The sequence below is a fragment of the Falco peregrinus genome, chromosome 5 (genome assembly GCF_023634155.1).
Source record: "Falco peregrinus isolate bFalPer1 chromosome 5, bFalPer1.pri, whole genome shotgun sequence".
Classification (NCBI taxonomy): domain Eukaryota; kingdom Metazoa; phylum Chordata; class Aves; order Falconiformes; family Falconidae; genus Falco; species Falco peregrinus.
The window spans coordinates 3453894-3473338 of record NC_073725.1 but is presented as its reverse complement, the minus strand read 5'-3'; the positions used below and the strand labels follow the sequence as shown (position 1 = coordinate 3473338).

Sequence of the window (19445 nt, the reverse complement as noted above, 5' to 3'; positions counted from 1 at the left end):
AGGGCTTTCTCTGCTCCAGGCAGAGTTCCCAGCTCTCTCACCCTGTCTTCATAGTGGAGGAGCTCCAGCCTTCTGATCATCTTTGTGGCCCTCCTCCAGACCCACTCAAGCAGGTCCATGTCTTTTCCTGTGCTGGGGCCCCCAAAGCTGGATGCAGTACTCCAGGTAGGGTCTCATGAGAGTGGGGTAGAGGGGGAGAGTCACCTCCTTTGACCTACTGGCCACACTTCTTTTGATGCAGCCCAGGATGCAATTGGCTTTCTGAGCTGTGAGCACACATTGTCAGCTCATACTCAGTTTTTATCCGTCAATACCCCCAGGTCCTTCTCTGTAGAGCTCTCTTAATCCACTCATCACCCAGCCTGTATCCATGTTTGGGATTGCCCCAGCCCAGGTGCAGGATGTCACACTTGGCCTTGTTGAACTTCATGAGGTTCACATAGGCCCATCTCTGCAACCTGAGTCAAGGTCTCTCTGGATGACATCCTCTTTAGATTGTAAATCACACCACTCAGCTTGGTGTCGTCTGCAAACTTGCTGAGGGTGCACTCAATCCAACTGTCCATGACCCCAACAAATAATTTAAATAATACTGGTCCTGGACCCCTGAGGGACACCACTCATCACTGGTCTTCACCCATCAAGCTGTTGACTGCAGCTCTTTTGAGTGTAATTATCCAGCCAATTCTGTACCCACTGAGTGGTCCATCAAATCCATAACTCTCCATTTTAGAGGCAAGGATGTGTGTGGGACAGTATGAAATGCTTTGCACAAGTCCAGATAGATGGTGTCAATCACTCTTCCCTTACCTACCAATGCTGTAACCCTGTTGTAGAAGGCCACCAAATTTGTCCTTTTTGCTGAGTTCAAGCTTGTGCTGTCATGTAACTGCAAGCTGCAGTAGCAGTATTTTCCCTGGCTGAGGCTTAGCCATCCTCTGAACACTGGGGACTGGGCCAGTGCAATGCCAGCGGCTGTAGTTCCCACCGGCATTGCTGGAATTAGCTTGCTGATGACAATGTTGTTGGTGCCAGCCAGGGAATGGGGCAGGGAGGGGGGAAATCGATGTATGAGCTTCGACTGCGCTGCTGCAGTGAGTGAGGCTTGTTGAATGAAAGACTTGGACAGAAACCAAGTGAAGTGGTGGTATGTAGGGCTGCTGCAGAACAGAGGTGTTCGTAATGTGCTGGTGAGGAAAAGCAAGTGGGATCTGAGGCAGCGTTGTGCTCTTGCAGCATCTTTGTTGGTTATGCAAAAGGGGAATTAAACTCTTGTGTTACAGTATTTCCATATGGAGCTACTGTTACACGTGGACCTGCCCTAACGTTTGTGATGAGTGTGGAAGGGTAAACAGCGTTAAGTGCTTCTGTTGTTCCTTGTCACTTCCCTTTTCTATAAATACAGTAACAAGAATATAGGGGTGGAGGGGAAAGCAGGTGGCATTGCTGCGATATGGATGCTGTAATTGTAATTCTTACAGGGTATGAAGAATGATTTTGTTTTTATGATTACAATATACCAAGTGTGAATTGGATCCTTCTCAAAGTGAGGAGCTAATTACACTGCCTACAAGTTGGAATAATGCGAGGGAGCATCACACAATCTTCCCATTGTGCTGCCAGTGCACCTGCACAATGTCTTCTGTTACACTTCCAGACTTCTTTCAGGCAATGTTTATTTGTGTCTTCTGGTACGAGAAGTTGCCAGTAAGCATCAGAGTAGACAATGTTTTGTCTTTTAATATTGACAAAATATGACAGTATTATGGTGAGTAGAGGCGAGTTAACCAGGCTCTTGTAGAGATGTTTATTCTGTCTGCTTGCCTTCCAGAGGTCTGGTTCACTGTTAATTTTATAACTTTAAATCCCCAATCTTTATTGATCAGCAATAAGGTTTTGCCATTTGTATTTCCTTGCTGTGAACAGTTAGATGTAATTTTCTTTTCTATCTCCTCAAACAGGAGTCCTCTCTAATTTCATTGAGTGATCAGTTATTTTCATGTTACGTAAAACATGACACAGAAAGTCTGTTTTTTTCTCTGTGCTATTTCATTATTTTATATAATAACATTATATCTCCTGTACTCTCTCCTATGTAATGTAAATAGTCACAGTCTCTTCTGTCTCTTCTCATATGAAAATGTATCCAAATCCCTTATTATTCCTACTACTATTATTGTCTGAATCCCCTGTAACACTGAAGCGTTCTTTTTTTGAGATGCTGTGTGGCATGTGGCATGGCAAAGATAATGCTGATCTGCATTACAGCAAAGTTTACCTCCCCACTGGTCACCATTTTATTCCTCATTTATCCTATTTTTTTTTTTAACTACAGTTAAGAATTTCATTTATAAGAGAGGTCTTCCTTGAGAAGTGTTCTGTGATGCTGAAGTGTCTTTACTGAATTGATAAAGTTTGCTTTAAGAGGTATTAGAGCATGTGTAATTACATTTTCTACCTCTAGTGCATGCTGCTTTTAATGTTGACCTCATCGTCTTTTCACCTAGTTTTTTTTAGGTTTAACTTGAAATTCTTCACTGTCATTTCTGGTCTTTCCTGACCCAAATAATTGTGTGTTGTCTACAGACTTTGCCACCTCATTGCTCGTCTTCTTTTCCAGATCAAGAATAAATGTAGCAAACAACACAGAACTGAGTTTACCAAATCTTTTTGCTGATGTTAAAATACTATTTGGAGACTTAAGTTAGACTACTCAGATGATTTGATAAATTCTTTTTATTTAGATTTCAATAGCTAAATGGACTAGATTGCTGCTACTTTTTTTTCCCTACAAAAAAATGGAAAAACCCTAAAGATCTACCAAATTGTCTTACAGACCCTGTCCAGAAGAATTTCAAATCCCTATTTGGAAACTCCTTCAAACAAGGTACTTGTCAAGCTTCTTTTTAATTCCATTTAACCAAACAGCATATTAGGAATCTTTTTGTGTTGGTTCAGCCTCTTAATCATAGCTTTGAAGACATATGTGAATATGGCCTGCAGTTAAATCCAGTTAACAAGTTATAATTTGTGTGTGTTAGAAATTGTCTACTTCTATTACTAAATTTGCAAACTGAATTGTTTTGAATTCTGACATGCCTTCACTTCCGAGCCATTTAAACTATTACCACCATTTAAGCTTGCTTTTGCAGTATTTAAGAGCTCTGTTTTTGCATGTCACAAGACTTTCCTGTCTCAGGGCAATTTTATATTCCTTGAAAGATTCCTAAACATAGGAAACAAACAAAAAAAGAAGGTGAAACTGCATCATTGCTTTTCTTTCAAGTTAGTCATTTATGTTACTCATCTTTTTTTGGGATGATGAGGAAACATCACAACAGAAGCCTGAGTTAAATTCGTCAGTAAGGAGTGGTATACAGAGTCCAGGTGGAACTTAGTTTTATGGAAGATGTAGTTGAGTCCTGCAAGCCTTGAGGTGTAAGGTAGAAATGAGGTGTGGGGGAAGTCAGAGGTGTGTCCTGTCTGAAGGACCAGATCCTCCTGGCAAGGTATGGATGAACTGACCTGTAGCTATCACAGGGTAGCTCCAAAGTTTCTGAACAAAAAGGTAAAAAAAAAGGTGTTTCAGTGTGGATTAGGCTTGTGTTAAATTATTTAACTCAAATACATATGAAATAATGTTTAATTTTAACTATATTTGTGTGGGTTTACCACAGTTAATATAGTCTTTTTGTTTTGCTAGAATAACACTTGTTTTCATTTGACCTTGTCTGTTGTTCAATGTTAAAGCTGACGGACAGCAAAACCTCTGCTTTTGTAAGGCAGCAATTGTAAAAGTACCCCAGTTTGTGGAGGCATCTGCAACCCGTGATACAGCTGGGTATGGCAGAAGTTGGGGTGCATTTCCTATGAGGCTTTGAACGTTTGCTTGTCATTTAGCTGGGGGGAAGGCATTGCACAGAGGGAGGGAGTAGGCACTGGCAAGGAGATTCACTACAGCAGAAATGTGACCTGTTTGTCACAGTTTACAATTTCTCTTTTTATTCAGATTTATGGAGAAAGTTCTTCCTGTGCTGGGAGAGCTCTCAGGAATATTTTTACTCTACAAGCATCTGACCTGATTAAAGACAGGGTGTACCTTACTGGCATTTGCAGGTAACCCGAGATCATTCATTTTAATCAACTGGATGGGTTTTATTTGCATTTGTCTATGCCCTGATTTGACAAAAGGGTAAACTCTAAGAATGAGATTTTGTGTGTGTTAATAAGAATCAAAAATATTTTCTAAAAAAATCTTTTAAAATCTCATATATTTCAATACCTTTTCTTATGTTAATTTGTCTGCGATCAAAAAACAGCAGTGTCCTGATTGCTTATGTTTTCACACAAAATTGTGTTTGTCTGTTATTTTGTTGACAAGGAAGAGTATTAGATTCAGCCCTGGTCTGGAGTTATAAAACAGATTGGTTGGATTCCTGAGATTTAGTTACACAGTGATTTTTGCATGTAATTTATGTCATATTTCTGTAATGAAGTGATTTTCTATTTGTACTGCATTACAGCACAAATACTTCCCCCTGTTTTTCAGTTATGCCAAAATATACAGGTCTCTATTATAGCAGCATTCATTCATATCTGTATTTAAGAAAGAGCTGTAACTCCTTTTTTTTGGATGATTTAAAAAGTTAAGTTAACTAATAATGTGAAAGGTGAGGGACACTCGAGGTCTTACACATATATTGTGTAGCTGTATCGCTTATGCCTATGCTCAGAAAGGAAATAAAATTCTGAGGCTAAAAGCTGGATTTTATTTAGCTCTTACACATCTTTGGATAACTGTCTGTATGCAGCACAAATTGATAAAAATATTACATATTGTAAAGTGTGCTACATGAATTAGGTATGTAAGGGAACTTACTCATTTAACACGAGTTCTCTTGTAACTAGGGGCATCCCCTGAGACTTGCCAGAATAATTTCTTCCCTTGAAATGAATAGGATTACAAAAACTAGTAAATGAGACAAAGGGTTTGCCCTGCTGAACAAAACGAGTCACTTTTAATAGCTTTAAAAAATAGCTCTTTATTATAAAAGAGCACTTTAATATTACTGTAGTGTAAGAAACAATGTTTTGCTTATTTTCAGGAGAAGCTGTGTTGGATCCGAACTTGTAGATTGGCTTTTGGAGCAGTGCCCTTTTGTTAAGTGCAGATCTACAGCAGTTGGAGTGTGGCAGCTTCTCCTGGATATGGGCATTATATTATCAGGTCAGTCTTGATAGTGCTTACAGCGTGAGAAAGGCTATCGGTTTCTCCTGCATAGGAAAAAATTCATGGTTTTGATGAGAGAGGAAGGAGGGTAAAAAAAATGCAGATTAATCCGATTTTCCTGACAGTTGTTTATTTTACTGTCTTTTGGGTAGGCTCACATCTGTGACCTTTCATTTAGTAAACACCAAAGATTTATCTCTCTTTTTCTTTTTTTTTTTTTTTAGTCAATTTCCTTCCTTTTACTTTTGCAAATGTAATTGCCTGTTACCAGGGTGCAGACAGCATGCATGTATTTTCCAGCCTTTTTTTTTTTTTTTAATACACAAGCTCTTTTAGGTTTTTCACAGGACAGCAGCTGTTTAGTCACTGCAGATCATGGCTTTACCAGACGACATCTCTAGCTATTAGTAATTTTTCTCTTCCTCTCTTGGTTTTTCATAGTTTCAGACTACAATGGATTGGGAGAGGATTCAGCACCTTGAGACAATGGTGATGCCAGGTTCTACCTGGCTGTCCCCATTTTTCCCACCAAATTTAGCTAATGTGGTTGGTGATCATTACACTGGTAACCAACTTCTGGAAATCTGATAGAGTTTACTTTTTGTAGCTGGGTCTACTTAGGCAGCTCAACTCAGAGGATACCCCACCCTCATGTCTATGCTAGACACTTAACTGTCCTCCTTGTGAAAAGGTGAGGTGTTATGGAAGATTTCTGTGTGTGCATGCTGACAGTATATTGTGGCGGTGCAGCTCACCATTGAAGTCAAGCGCAATAAGAATGTGGTGGGGGCACAGCAGCTTTACATGGTAAAGGTTTAAAGGCTATCTAATGTTCTTTCTTCCAACAGTGGACAGACAACTCTATTTTCAAGACAGTCATGCTTTCTACCAGTTCTCAGCAGATGAATGCACCTATCTTTTCTGTGAATTTGAGAAAGCGGAAGGATGGAAGAATGGAGTAAAGCTCCTACTTCAGCTACTGCCCTTGTCTCCTCCCAGGATTGACATGTGTAATCTGTAAGTGTGTGTGTACAGCTGTTTGCAACTTTTTCTGACTGTTTTGTAAATGGCTGGCTTATAATGACACTATTGACCCCCAAACACCATGCGAATGAACCAGCTTTCTTTTCAGAGTTGACAAGTTTTGTAGAGTTAGGCTTTTCATCTGAGAAAGTCAGTGCAGGTAGATAAACGAAGGCACTCAACTTGACGTTTTTTGCATATTGTTGTTCTTATGCACTAGCTTGCTGACTACTATCTTGCTATATTACCTGGGCAAATGGCTTTATCATATTTCTGGTCTCTTACATTTGAGGGTTTGGAACAAATTTGGCAGCAGGCATGCTGTGGAGCTGATTGACTAGCAGATCAGATGCCTTTGTGCTGTGTCAGGATCAGCTGTCAGATGGATAGAGAGGATGGGTAGAAATGTGGTAGCTTCAGTCATCTGCTTTTAGTTTCCTACTGCATGTTTGCCAGAGCTCTGTAGTCTCACATTATTATTCCTTTTTCAGAATAAGCCTTTTAAGAGTTTCGCTTCCTATATGTCCCCTCTTTCACCTGACTATTGGATTTTATCACACCCTCTGTGCTGGTACAGCTGTGCTCTAAACATTGCCTATTTAGAGCAGCTAGAAGGAAACCATAGTTATTTGTGTCACAGTGAGAGGCCATAATATATGAAAAAGGTGTCAATGAGAGGTCTGGCGGCTCATGACCCCTCATGCCTTAGCAAATCTGCAGGAACTGTCCTGGATAGATAAGTTGAGTTAAATTCTTTCATTATGCCTAGCATGATGAATCCTCAAATGTGATACACTGTGGAGAACTATTACTCTGCCAGTACTGGAATTTATTCTCTTTGATGTCAAAGACAAAACTGTCTTCTATAAGAACTTTCCTTCTCTACATATTAGATTTTAAAAACACACTCTCAAATAAATGTCCAATGGAAATATTTTAAAGGAGCACAAAGCCCAAAGTCCTCTAAGCTGTCTCAAGCCCAGCTTCTTAAATTCAGGCATGTTGAGCTGGTAGAAAAAAAATCTCAATAGTTTTTCTTCATTGCTCAGGGCAGGATCTTGATTCCCTCTCCTGTTGCTGCCTGCCCTTACCAACAAGAAATTGGCAGTTCTGGAGTGGAGATTCCCTTGGAAGCATATTTCTTAGGTCAGCTTTAATGAGTGTAGCCAAGTGACAAGGACCCCAAACTGGCTACAGCAGGGGACTGAACATGATCTTCTAAGCAAATGACTCACATGGGAGAAAAACTTTGAATGTTTTTGCAAATAGAAATTCTTGTCTTCCAGCCTGCTCTTGTGCTAAGCAGTTTGTCTGTCCTTTTAATATCAGGGCAATTTCATCTTGATTTCAGTGGGAATTGGGGTTTTCCTCATTATCACTGCAAATCAGACCACTTATCGCAGTTCATGACTACTTGTACAAAGGAATCAAAAAGAAAGAACAGAAAGGTCGTATTGATGCGTTACATGAAGGATGCTGGGTAGGAAAGTGGGTTGAAGACTTTTTAGGTTTGAGTTTACAGTCTGCTTTGCAGTTTTGTCATTCCAGTGCAACTGTCATTTCTAGTGGAGGATGATCCCTGTCACACAAATTGAACAATTATTTATTAATGTACATTTACAGCTCCTTCCTGCTCACATTATTCAAATTTTAGTTAAAGCTGGATTCCTTTTGGGAACATTGTCACTGAAGAATTATTTTCTGGAGGTTTTACCCGTCAGATTGTAAGAATGCTTTTTTTTTTAAAAAAATATATATCAAAGGAATCAAATTTTAAATAATGGTATACTCTGAAGGGAGTGTGATATTAAAGGGAAAGGAGGCTTTTCCAGGTGCCATGGTTTAACCTTACTTGGCAACTAAGTACCACACAGCTGCTTGCTTACTCCCCCCTCGCCACAGCAGAGGGATGGGGAGGAGAATAGGGAAAAGGTAAAACTTGTGCGTTGAGATAAGAACAATTTAATAATTGAAATATAATATTAACAATAATAACGATGATGATGATGATAACAACAGTTGTAATGAAAAGGAGAGAGAAAGAGAGAGCAATAAAACCTGAAGGAAAACCCCCAAAACCCCAAGTGATGCACAATACAATTGCTCACCACCCGCTGACCGATGCCCAGCCCATCCCCAAGCAGCAGTCAGCAGCCCCTGGCCAACTTCTCCCAGTTTATATACTGAGCATGACATTCTATCGTATGGAATATCCCTTTGGCCATTCAGGTCAGCTGCCCTGGCTCTGCTTCCTCCCAGCTTCTTGTGCACCCGCTCACTGGCAGAGCATGGGAAACTGAAAAGTCCTTGATTTTAAGTAAGCATTACTTAGCAACAATTAAAACATCAGTATTTGATCAGTATTATTCTCGTACTAATCCAAAACACAGCACTGTAACCACTACTAAGAAGAAAGTTAACTCTATCCCAGCTGAAACCAGGACACCAGGTTCAAAATTCTCCATGCTTGATGTAAATTAATACACTGCTAAAACAAAATCTGAAAGGGAATAGATGTGATGAGGTGTTAAAGTTACCTGAGCAGGTTAAATAAACCCATATACTCTTTTTCATGAAGAAAGAGGGCAATTGTAAAAACTCTTCCTTGTAGTGAGTGTTTGTCTTTTCTCAAATGTATAAGCTGTTTTGCATACCATTGGAAGCACAATCTTTTTTTTGAAATTTAATATTTTTGTAAGAAGATTTCTGTCTTTTTTTTAAATCATAGTCTGTATTGATGGCATTAATTCTGTATGTATATAGGGACAGAGGAATTGTACCTTATGAATTAGATTCCCTGCTTTTGATGAAATCAGAAATGACTGTCTGCTTGTGCACCAAAAAGCAGTGTTGGACATCTCCTGGTGGTCCTGGGATGCTGGGTGCATCTGTGGGTCTCTGTGGAGCACCATGGATCTGCTCTCCCGGAGTCTGTAGACCTGAGTAGGCAGAGGCAGCTCTGGGGACTTCCTTCAACAGTTCTTCTGGAAACCCTATTAAATAAATGTGGCCCAGACTCAACTTGCTATACAGATTTTTAATGGATTTGTATTTGTTTCTGGTCAGTATTAGCAGTGTTACCAAATAATTCTATTGTAACTTCTACAGTGAAAATAACATTCTGAAACCTGAGACGTGCTTATGGTTCCTGAATAAATGCTCCCTGTTGCTTTTTGCCTTGGCAAATTCCCTACATTAAACATAATATTGGTGGGAGGCTATCATGGAAAACAAGATGTTACATAGCAGATTTTTAGCAGCTCACACTAAACTGAAATGTAATGTTACGTGTATTCCACAGGACTGAACCCCTTTAAACGTTGGTCAAATGAGATGGGACTGATGCAGAGGCCTCCTGAGAGTCATTAGAGACCCTGTGTTAATCACAGCCAACTCTTCTTGAATGGAAAAAAAGTGAACATTGCAATAGCCTGGGAACTAAATATCTGTATTGAAAACTGTGCCATGGACTTCCTTACAACCTTGGGCAAACAGGCTCTCATCCAATGCCTCCTGAATTCTTTTCCAGTGACTGTAATGGCTTTGTATCAGGTGTTTAATCTTGCTGTGCTTCTATTTCCTCCTTTGTAAATGGAGGTGTTTTTAGCAACACCCAATTCTCAGAACCACTGATAGACTCAGTGAATATTTCAAGAATGAATTGGATAACTTAGACTATTGAAATGTATCCCATAATATTTTTTAATTATTTGAAGAGATGTTAACAGGGTTTTTTTTTTTATTATTTCTCCCACACTGCTCGAGACATTCTTTTTAAAACTGTTACATTATATTCTGTACCTTCTGTCCTGAAATAATTTACGTTTTATTAATTTCAGAAAAGTAACCATTCTTAGAAGTAATTTGTTCCTAATGTAAATAGCCATGATTGGATATTCATTTAGTTACTGCCTTGTGGAGTTCCTGGAAAGCTTTTCCTGAATGCAAACGGCTCTAAGGTATCCATGGGTCTTTCATTGGCATTGTAGGTGTATTGTAAAGCCAGTGTAGAGACATATGTAGTGGCTCTACGCTGGGCAGTTGAGGTGCAGGCGCAGGACCATGGGTGTATCCATATCCCTTCCTCCCTCAGCGGGTTGGGAAGCACTGTAGTTGATTTCATGTGGTGTGCAGTAATAATTGTGCTGGACCTGACTTGCCTTCATGAAGGTCTAGGACGAATATCCTTGTATCTTACTCTGCTTAACACGCTACCGAGCCCACCAACCGCTGAGCTGTAGAAGCATTAGGCTTGTTTGCCTGGGCTTTGTAGCTCCTGTTCGGTACCAGTCCTGATAAGTCTTGTCTGGCCCCTTTTGAAAAAAAAATAGGCTGATATCTGTCCTGATTCTGTTCCTTAGTGTCCGTTCTATCTTATTTTTTTCCATTAGCCTGGGTATCATAATGCACTCTTCCTCTCTGATACTGGAGTGCTGACTATAATTTTTATATTAATGGTTTCAGAAGTATTTGATACTCATATGCAGATGCATACTGGGAGTGGTTTTAAATAGAAGACGAAGTGATAAAGGCCCAAGACGGAAATAGCTACGCTATATGCTGTTCTGGGTTTATAAATTGCATCTGTGGCTGCGTCTACTGAGCTGTTATCTTTTGCCTTCAGTTTAGAAGAATCAGGTCCTAGCCTGGTTCTGAGAGATCAGAAGAGATCAGCTGTGTAGGGAAACACAGGCATCTAAAAAGCTCAGTTATTTTAATCTCTTTACAAATTATAAAGAGAAGGAAATAAATCAGTTGTTGTAAATGAAACTGCAGTCATTTATTTCTTTTGGTCTGTTTATAATACTTGAAACGTTAAATCCCATTTTTCTTTGAATAGGAAAGCAGTTGTGAAAATAATGGTGATTTCTAATCTGAATTACCATTTTGGTCTGAATATGCTCGCCCCAAGATGAATTCATGTGTTATGTGCCTTCTGACCTTTATTTTTTAATCAGGGAAAGAAACTTTTGGACATGGGATATAGGAACCATAATATATCAGATGCATATTCCAGACATGTTATCAGCTCTCTCCCTAAACACATCAAGGCATATAAGCAATTAAATAATTTAAAGGTAGAAGCTTCTGCTAATACCTGGGATTTATGTTTATTACAGCAGCTGCAGTTTTGCCTGTCTGCTCAGTTTGCTGGCATACCATACTTCTTGAATACCATGAACAGTAAAGATCTCAAGGGCATTTTTGTTTTCTTCTTCCCATAGTAATAACCCTTTCATGTTAGTATCTGTCTTCTGATGGTCAATAAACCTTCTGAAAAGCTTGCAGTTGTTTGAGGGAACTAGACTGTTCTAAAGAAAAACATAGTCCTGTTCCCTGCTGTCCACAGCAGCTTTTGTCTGGCTTTTTCCGTGTGGGTCAGACTTCTGTGACAGTTTCTAGAAGATTCTTCCTCTACTGCCTCACTTTTGCAAAGGCACATTAAGTCTCTCTGTCTTGTGAGTAACTGTCAAGGCAACCTAAGAAATATTCTCAGCCCTTGCTTTAGTTTGCCGATTTATGGCTTCTTACAGGTATTCTTTTCATTGTCATGGTTTTTTTTGATGTCGAACTTTATGTGTCACATAATGATTTTTATGTTGTATGCTTCTATCTATGTGAGCTTGCATTCTATAGGTGTTGCTTTACACCTTAGCAAAGCTGGCTGGTGGACAGAGGGAAAAGTCTTTGCTCTGTTGATGGAGTATGAACTAAGAGGGTCCTGCATTCTTCAGTTCTTCATCATATTTTTATAGCTGAAGAATTTTCTCACTGTTTTACAGTAGTCCAATCAAAAGAGTTCTTGACAGCAAGGGACAAAGGGTGTACTCTGTCGTTACTGACACAATTAATTATTGTCATATTGCAGTCATCATTTGATGTGGAATCTCAAAAGCCCTTTTACATCAGTGCCTGTGGCTACACAGTTCCTTGCTTTCTAGGAATCAAAGGATATTGAAACAGAATGAAAGGAATAATAAAATCTTATTTTTATTTTTTTAAGGCCTGATCAAAAAATAGAAGATACAGCAGAAACCAATGCTGAAATTCTTGCTCGTCTCACTTCTGCGGTAAGGTCACTGCATCGAAGTTTCTACTGATCATGTTTGAAATATTGTCATGTTTTGGATCCTTTCAAATTAAAGACTTTGTCTTAGTGAGCAGATGTTTGTAATGCAAACTACTTTTTTATCTCTGAAAGGAGGAAGCTTTTACTGAGGTCTTAGTGTGCAATTCCAGTTATTAAAATCGGTCGAAATAAGGACTGCTGCAGCCTGCCCTCTTGTAATCCATGTTATCCATGGCCCAGGAGATACCAATTTGGAGGATCATGGTGATTTTTCTGCCAGGGAGCTTACACTCAGATCCTCTTGGTCAAGTAGACATCAGTGTGAAGGCAATGATGGGGTGGGGGACAAAGGGAGAGAAAGGGCCTCAGCAACCCTGGTGTAGATTATTGTAAGCTTCTGAGGAGACCCACCTGGGAAGCCTGGGTATCTGGCTTCCCACCTAGGTTTAGCCTCAATAAACTCCATCATAATAAACAACAGCTTATCCTGTCTGTGCTAGAATTTGGTGCATCTTGTTGTAAGATCATTGTTCTAAGAAGCAGACCGACAGGACTTCAGAAGGTTACGTTAGATTCACTTGATCCAGTGTAATCTATATGATGGCACAGAGTGTACCCCCAGCAAGTTTGCAGGTGCTGCAAAACTGGGAGGTATGGTTGAGATGCCCGATGGGTGTGCTGCCATTCAGAGGGGCCTTGACAGGTGGGAGAGATGGGCCAATAGGAGTCTCATGAGGGTCAAAAGGCAATGCAAGGTCCTGCATCTGGGAGAAAGAACCTCGTGCTCCTGTACAGGCCAGGGGCTGACTGTCTGAAAAGCAGCTTTGCAGAAAAGGACCTGGGGGTCCCGATGAACAACAGGTTGAACATGAGCCAAGAATGTGCCAGCGTGGCAAAGAAAACCAAGGACCTCCTGGGCTGCGTTAGTAAGAGCGTTACCCTAGGCTAAGGGAGGTGATCATTCCCCTCTACTCAGCACTGGTGTGACACATCTGGAGTGTTGGCTCCAGTTCTGAATTCCCAGTACAAGAGAAATGTGGACATACTGGAGCGCATGTGAACGACCATGAAGATGATCATTCGGGGTTGTATAGTGTCTGGCTTACAAGGAGAGGCTGAGAGAACTGGCAGTTGAGCATGGAGGACAGAAGGCTATGGGAGGGTCTTATCAATGTGTATGTATGGAATACATACCTGATGGAAGGGAATAAAGAAGACAGCCAGGCTCTTCACGCTGATGTCTTGTGGCAGGACAAGAAGCAGTGGCAAAAAATTAATTCAAGAAGTTCTGCTTAAACATAAGCAAAAACTTGTTCCTGTGAGGGTGATGAAACAGCAGAACAGGTTACCCAGAGGGGTAGTGGAGTGTTTATCCTTGGAGATGTTCAGAACTCAACTGGAAATGGTCCTGAGCAACCTGCTCTAGCTGACCCTGCTTTTGAGCAGGGGTTTGGATCAGATGACCTCCAGAGGTGCCTTCCTACCTCAGCCATTCTGCGATTGTATGGTTCTGCAAACGTCACACCTAAATCATGGTATGAGCAAAACATGGAAGTAGTGCTAGTTCTGTTTTAGGTTTGTGAGAAAATACAGAGATGAAAGTGAACCAAGCAGGGTAAAGTTGTCATGAAAAAGGCATGAGATTAAAAAGCTATTTTAAGTAAAATTAATAAAGTACTATCTTGAAATTGCTGAAAAATGGAAGGGAAGGAGAATTTGTGCTATATCTTGTTAAGACAAATGCCTTCACAGGTGAAAGCCAGTTGTTCTGTATGCTCAACCTTATGCAAAAATAATTTAAATTGTATGACATTAGAAAATTTTGTGGTTTAAAATTGTTTTTTATTTTTAATATCTTCTACATTCAAATTCCTTGTGCTCACTACCATTTTTTCCTCACTGAAAATGAAAGAACTCAGAACCTCAATATCCTCCATTTTTAGTTCCATAAAGAGGAAAAAATAGAAAAATTACAAAAACTTTTTGCAAAGTTGTATCTTTTTAAAAATCCACAAAACTACCAATGCTATAAAACATTGCCAGTACCCCTCAAAAGCTTAATCACTAAAAATCAGAAAAATAATGTTTTTTCATCAGTTAAGAAAAAACCAGCACTCAACAAAATAAAGTGACTTTCTGAGTATTAACAACTGGATCTAACTGTTGCAGGATACACTTGAGTAAAATGCCTATCCTTAAATATGTGAATATTTCACAGTGAGTTCCAAGTGCTTCACATCTAGCTTACAAGGTCAAACCTTTGACCTGCATCCTGACTGATTCCAGCAGCAGGGCACATGGACAGTTGTTGTTTTTTTCAAATGAACCATTTTTCTAGCTAAAGAAAAATCAGACAGTTGCATCTCCAGATGGCCTGAGACCCATGTATTGCCATGGTACTGCCAAAAATACTGATATTTTCTCTTGCATTTTCTGATTTTCCACAAAACTGTGCAGGCTTTTTATAATGATTTTCTAGTCTATCCCTGGAGAAAAGACATAAGACCAGAGCAGCATCTTCCAAATACTAGCATCTGTATGTGAACTTCTCGCTCTTATTCCTCCAGAATATTGTTTTCCTCTATACAATTGAATGGGATCTAAAGTACTCGCTGTGAATTTATGGAGAGCCTTCATGTGTCCCAAGGGAATATGAACAGCCCTTACCTTGCACTACTCAGCAGAGGGCTGGATACACCAGGATACATGTTGTCAATTTTATTTTTGCTGCCAGCTTCAGAATTTGTATGGAAAAAAACCTGGAAACCCAAAGTGAAGGTATTAGCCATGACTGGAAGTATGTTCACACTATCTTGCTTTTTGGCTCACCGAATGTTTATGTATTTGCTGCAGAATCGAACCAATATTCCTTGAAGAACTTCTAATTCAAAATCCTTTTCACAATACCCTTCAGACCAGTGTTTCAGAAGTGGAAAAATAAAACCAAAACCCTTGCTTCCAACCCAGCACTAAAGCAGTCAGAGACTAGAGTTGACTTTTTTGTGTATTTCTAGGTTTGGACGTTCAAATCCCAGCAGTGGTGATAGTACCATCTTCTCTTCTGCTTTTCTTTTTGCTTTTCTTGTAATGGAATAAAACATTCTGTGTCAGGTCAGAAGGATGCTTCTGTGTCAGCATTTCTTTTTGGGGGGATTAAATTCCCTAATTTTCAAACCTAAGCTGATTGTGAAGATCCAGCCCAAGTAACACTGGAGGAATCTGTGTGCCTAAAATACAAATCACTGTTTTAGCATCTAAAAGCACAGGAAAAACTGTAGGCATGTATGCACGTAAGGTCTAGTTATATATTTCTGTAACTCTGTAAAAGCTGTTGCTGTTGCAGAGGGTGGAACTCGCCTCACCTAAATATAAGTGTCCATATGGCAGGCATCTACATCTGAGCTAGCTTCCCCAGGTGCTCCTTATAGCCAGGGAGCAGAAGCAGGCACTTTTAGGATGCTAAATATATGATTAATTTTGAAAGTCTACTTTAGGGAAAAAAAGTCATACTTTAGGGAAAAACAGTCATACCTTAGGCTCCACTGGTCCTGTGTGCACCTTCTGTGAAGGGGTTATAGAGTGACTAGCACAGACATAGGCATCTGTACAAGTTTGGTGAATTCTTCTCTCTCTCCTTTTTTCTTTACTTTAGCCTGACTTTTTTTTTTGCTGGCCTTTCACTTATGACTTGTTCCCTACTTCTTTTTGTTACCAGGTGTTGTTGCTTTTGTACAGTTCCACTTTTCACATCCACTGCACAATTTGTGATTTATTTTTTTGATAATTCAGCCAGTCTGGAACTGATTAGTTAGGGAAATGCACTCTTGTTTTTAAACAATGGTTATGAAGATTGTAAAGATAATAGCGATAGCTGTGGTGAGTGATACCAAGTCAGAAGGGCAGCTGGGAAAAAATTTCAGAAGTTTCTTTATCATCTTCATTTGTGGATAATGTATGGAATACACCTCTTTTAAGAGCAGGGTCAGATACAAAAGATAAGAAACTAACTTGCTGGGGGAGTCTCACTTTTTCTTTATGCTTTATTCTACAATGGAAGAAGCAGAGTCAGTCAAGATAACTGAATGGAGCCTATCGAATTATATGCTCATATCATATGCTCCGTTACAGTGAGGCACTGACAACACCATCGAATGTCAGTTGTAAAGCCAGCTGACATGCAAGCAGTGCAAAGTGCCATTTGAAATATGTTTACATCAGATAATCTTTTTCATCATGAATTTTTAAGAAAATGCAATGATTACCCCAAGGTTTAAAGAAGTATTCCAGAGCTGTCATGCATCCCATGTCATGTCCCAAAAAGCAGCTTCATGTTCAGTCTCTTGCCTGCTAAAACCAGAGCACAATGGGATGGCTGATGAGTGTTTCCACTGCAAAGCTCTTACTTTACCTTGTGATGGGACAGAAGAGAATATCAGGATGTTAATGTAGTGTATCTGGGAAATACAGTTTTTTGGTACTTTAAGATGTCAGCCAATACTATGTTTATTTAGAGTCCATCAACTTACCGTTACTTGAGATGCAAAAATGTGAAGGCTCTTCTTTTGCAGAACCTTGCTGTTTAGAGCTTTCTGGTACAGGATTTCATTTTGAGATTCTGTAAGGATTGACATTTTGCCTCTAGATATGAAGTCCTGTTTGGCACATTGACATCTAGAATACTGTTTCACAAAATACTACTATAGGCAGAAAAAAGACAGAACGCAAAAAGTTTGGGTGGTACGTGCCATCTACTAGGTGCACAACTATGCCTTCTGTGATAAAATGACCAGATTCATGGATAAGAAAAGAACAGTGGTTGTAGTAGTTGTAGACAAGAAAAGAACAGTAGTAACAGTAGTTACTTTTGAAAAATCTCTACCTCTTCCCTTTGAAGATGAGAAATTCATCATATAAATATTCCATTTGTATTTAATCAAGAAGAAGTATACACAGGTTCCACTCTGTATGAATACTCTTGCTCTTTCATATTGAAAAAAGAAAACTGATTAAGATGTGGTAACATGCCAACAATGCTTACTCAGAATGTTCTTTTTCAAATTTTCATAATATTTCTGTAAATACTGTGTGGTAAGCTGGCCTTTAAACGGAATCAGTTTTGACATCTGCAATGCTGCTCAAAATGTAACGCTTATTTAGAGAGTGTTAGCATTGTAGCTAAAAGCTATACATATAAACTAATTTTTTGTATTTAATATCTCTATATGGTAAACATAGATCTTGTCTGAATGTGTGTTTTACTTTGAGCCCACATTATTATCTTCAATGTGATACGCAACTATCAATATTGTCAAACAGGCAGTAACTGGAATCCTATTAGGAAGAAGTACGATATTATGTTATGTAGCTTGTGTGCAGTGCGGAATGAATGTTGTACATGGATTTCCATTGATGTCATGATGCATAGGAATTACATGTCCAGCAGAGACGTCAAGTGCGTTTATGCTAAAATAGACAAAAGCACATAGATTATGAAATCTAAGGACACCAGGCAAATCCAGAAGGATGCTCAGCAATACCAATTCTTTGTGATTTGCATGAGTCCTACGAGAGGGAGCTCAGGCTGTCAGGATTAAACCCTTTGATGAAGGAACATTTGCTTAACATTAAGACTAGAGGAACATCTTTTTCTCCTGCTTTAACTGAAGGTTTTTGCTCAGATTAAGTAATACACCAGCTGTGTTCCTGGCACACAGCAAACAATGAGATACTTTGCATAACATAGACAAAATACTGAAACCCAACCTTTTTATTGCCTGTGATGTTAGCATTGTCTTTCAAACTTGAAAAGTGCCACCATATAAGCAAATGTAATACTGCAAATATAACTGTAGGATGCCACAATGCTGCTTGCTGTCTTTTCTTCTGAAAAGGTGGGGTTTCTGGACACTTATGGAGAGATTTGCATTTTTCAATTGTTTGATTGGGTTAATTGGTATGTTTATAAATGTTGCAGATTGTAATGTCTCCTAAGGCTAATCTTAAGATAACGTATTTATTAAATGCTAAAAAATAAAGGTGAGACAGCAGTGCACTGTTTTTTACTGTCAGTAACCTGTAAGAATAGACCAGGATGAAGACATCGACACTGGTACCTCCTGCTGAGTTTAATGAAGGGAGAGGATCTGAGCAGTTTAGGGAATTGGTGGTGGTGTTATTCAGAAACAACTTGGGCTTTCATTGAAAACCCCACTCTGACTCTGGGTAGCTTGTATGTATTATTACTAGTGTATATTGCTGCAAGCAAGCATGCACAGAAGTTGTTTTTCCACAGAAGAAATGTTCTTTCCCGTTTTACTTGCAGTTTATGCTTACATTAATCATGATTAACGGTTCTCCAGACATGGGAATGAGTGTACAGGAAGGAAGGAAGGAAGGAAGGGAAGGCAATACTGCCAGCGTGCACAATTGTGCTGGAAACAGGACGACATTTAAGAAATCTGTGGCACTAGCTTCATATTTTCACCCTTGGAGTGGCAGAAAACTCTGTCCCTCTCAGTGGGGCAGCATCAAGGAGTAGAAAAGATCCTTTTACCTTGCAAGGACAAAAAAACTTCCTGGTCCTTTGACACAAGGGAAGGAAGGATGCAAGGAGAGGAAGGATGTGGTCTCTGGTATGACTGCCTTCTGCCACAGTAGATCATACTGCTGCGTGGCTGCTGAGTATCTCATCAGTGGATGCTGAAGTTACCATTGTACTGAGATGTCCTGGGTGATTTTGTCTGTCTTTCTGCTCAGACCAATGTAACGTTAACTATTCTTGTTTCACACTTCTAAACTTTTCTTCAGAGCTGCGGGAGTGACATGTTGACAGTTGTTAGTAATTGTATTACTTCAGGGATCCTTCATGGGCTTTGTGCCTTACTCTGATCATACCACACGTCTTGTGAATGACGTTTTAAGTTTCACATGCTCTCAGAAACTGGATGTCAAAACTCCCACTGCATAATGGTCTTGAACTTTGCCAGGTTCTGTTAGGACGAGATGGCTAGTATGCACTGCAGGAGACTGTACAGAGAGGTAAGATAATCCCTAGAAAAATAGTTGAATGTCCCATAATTTTTTTAATACTAAAGACAGGTTATCTTGGGAAAATGAGGGAAA

General features: G+C 39.5%; 1 protein-coding gene across 2 annotated transcripts in view; it reads left to right on the top strand.

The window, feature by feature from the left end:
- RAPGEF5 (Rap guanine nucleotide exchange factor 5) overlaps positions 1 to 19445 on the top strand; it is a 162213-nt gene that overhangs the window by 27423 nt on the left and 115345 nt on the right. For both annotated transcript variants that reach the window (XM_055804925.1, XM_055804924.1), the window contains exons 2-6: positions 2837 to 2887; positions 4010 to 4116; positions 5106 to 5227; positions 6079 to 6247; positions 12258 to 12324. In XM_055804925.1, the coding sequence (XP_055660900.1) occupies positions 2837 to 2887; positions 4010 to 4116; positions 5106 to 5227; positions 6079 to 6247; positions 12258 to 12324 (516 nt within the window). The remainder of the gene's footprint in view (positions 1 to 2836; positions 2888 to 4009; positions 4117 to 5105; positions 5228 to 6078; positions 6248 to 12257; positions 12325 to 19445) is intronic.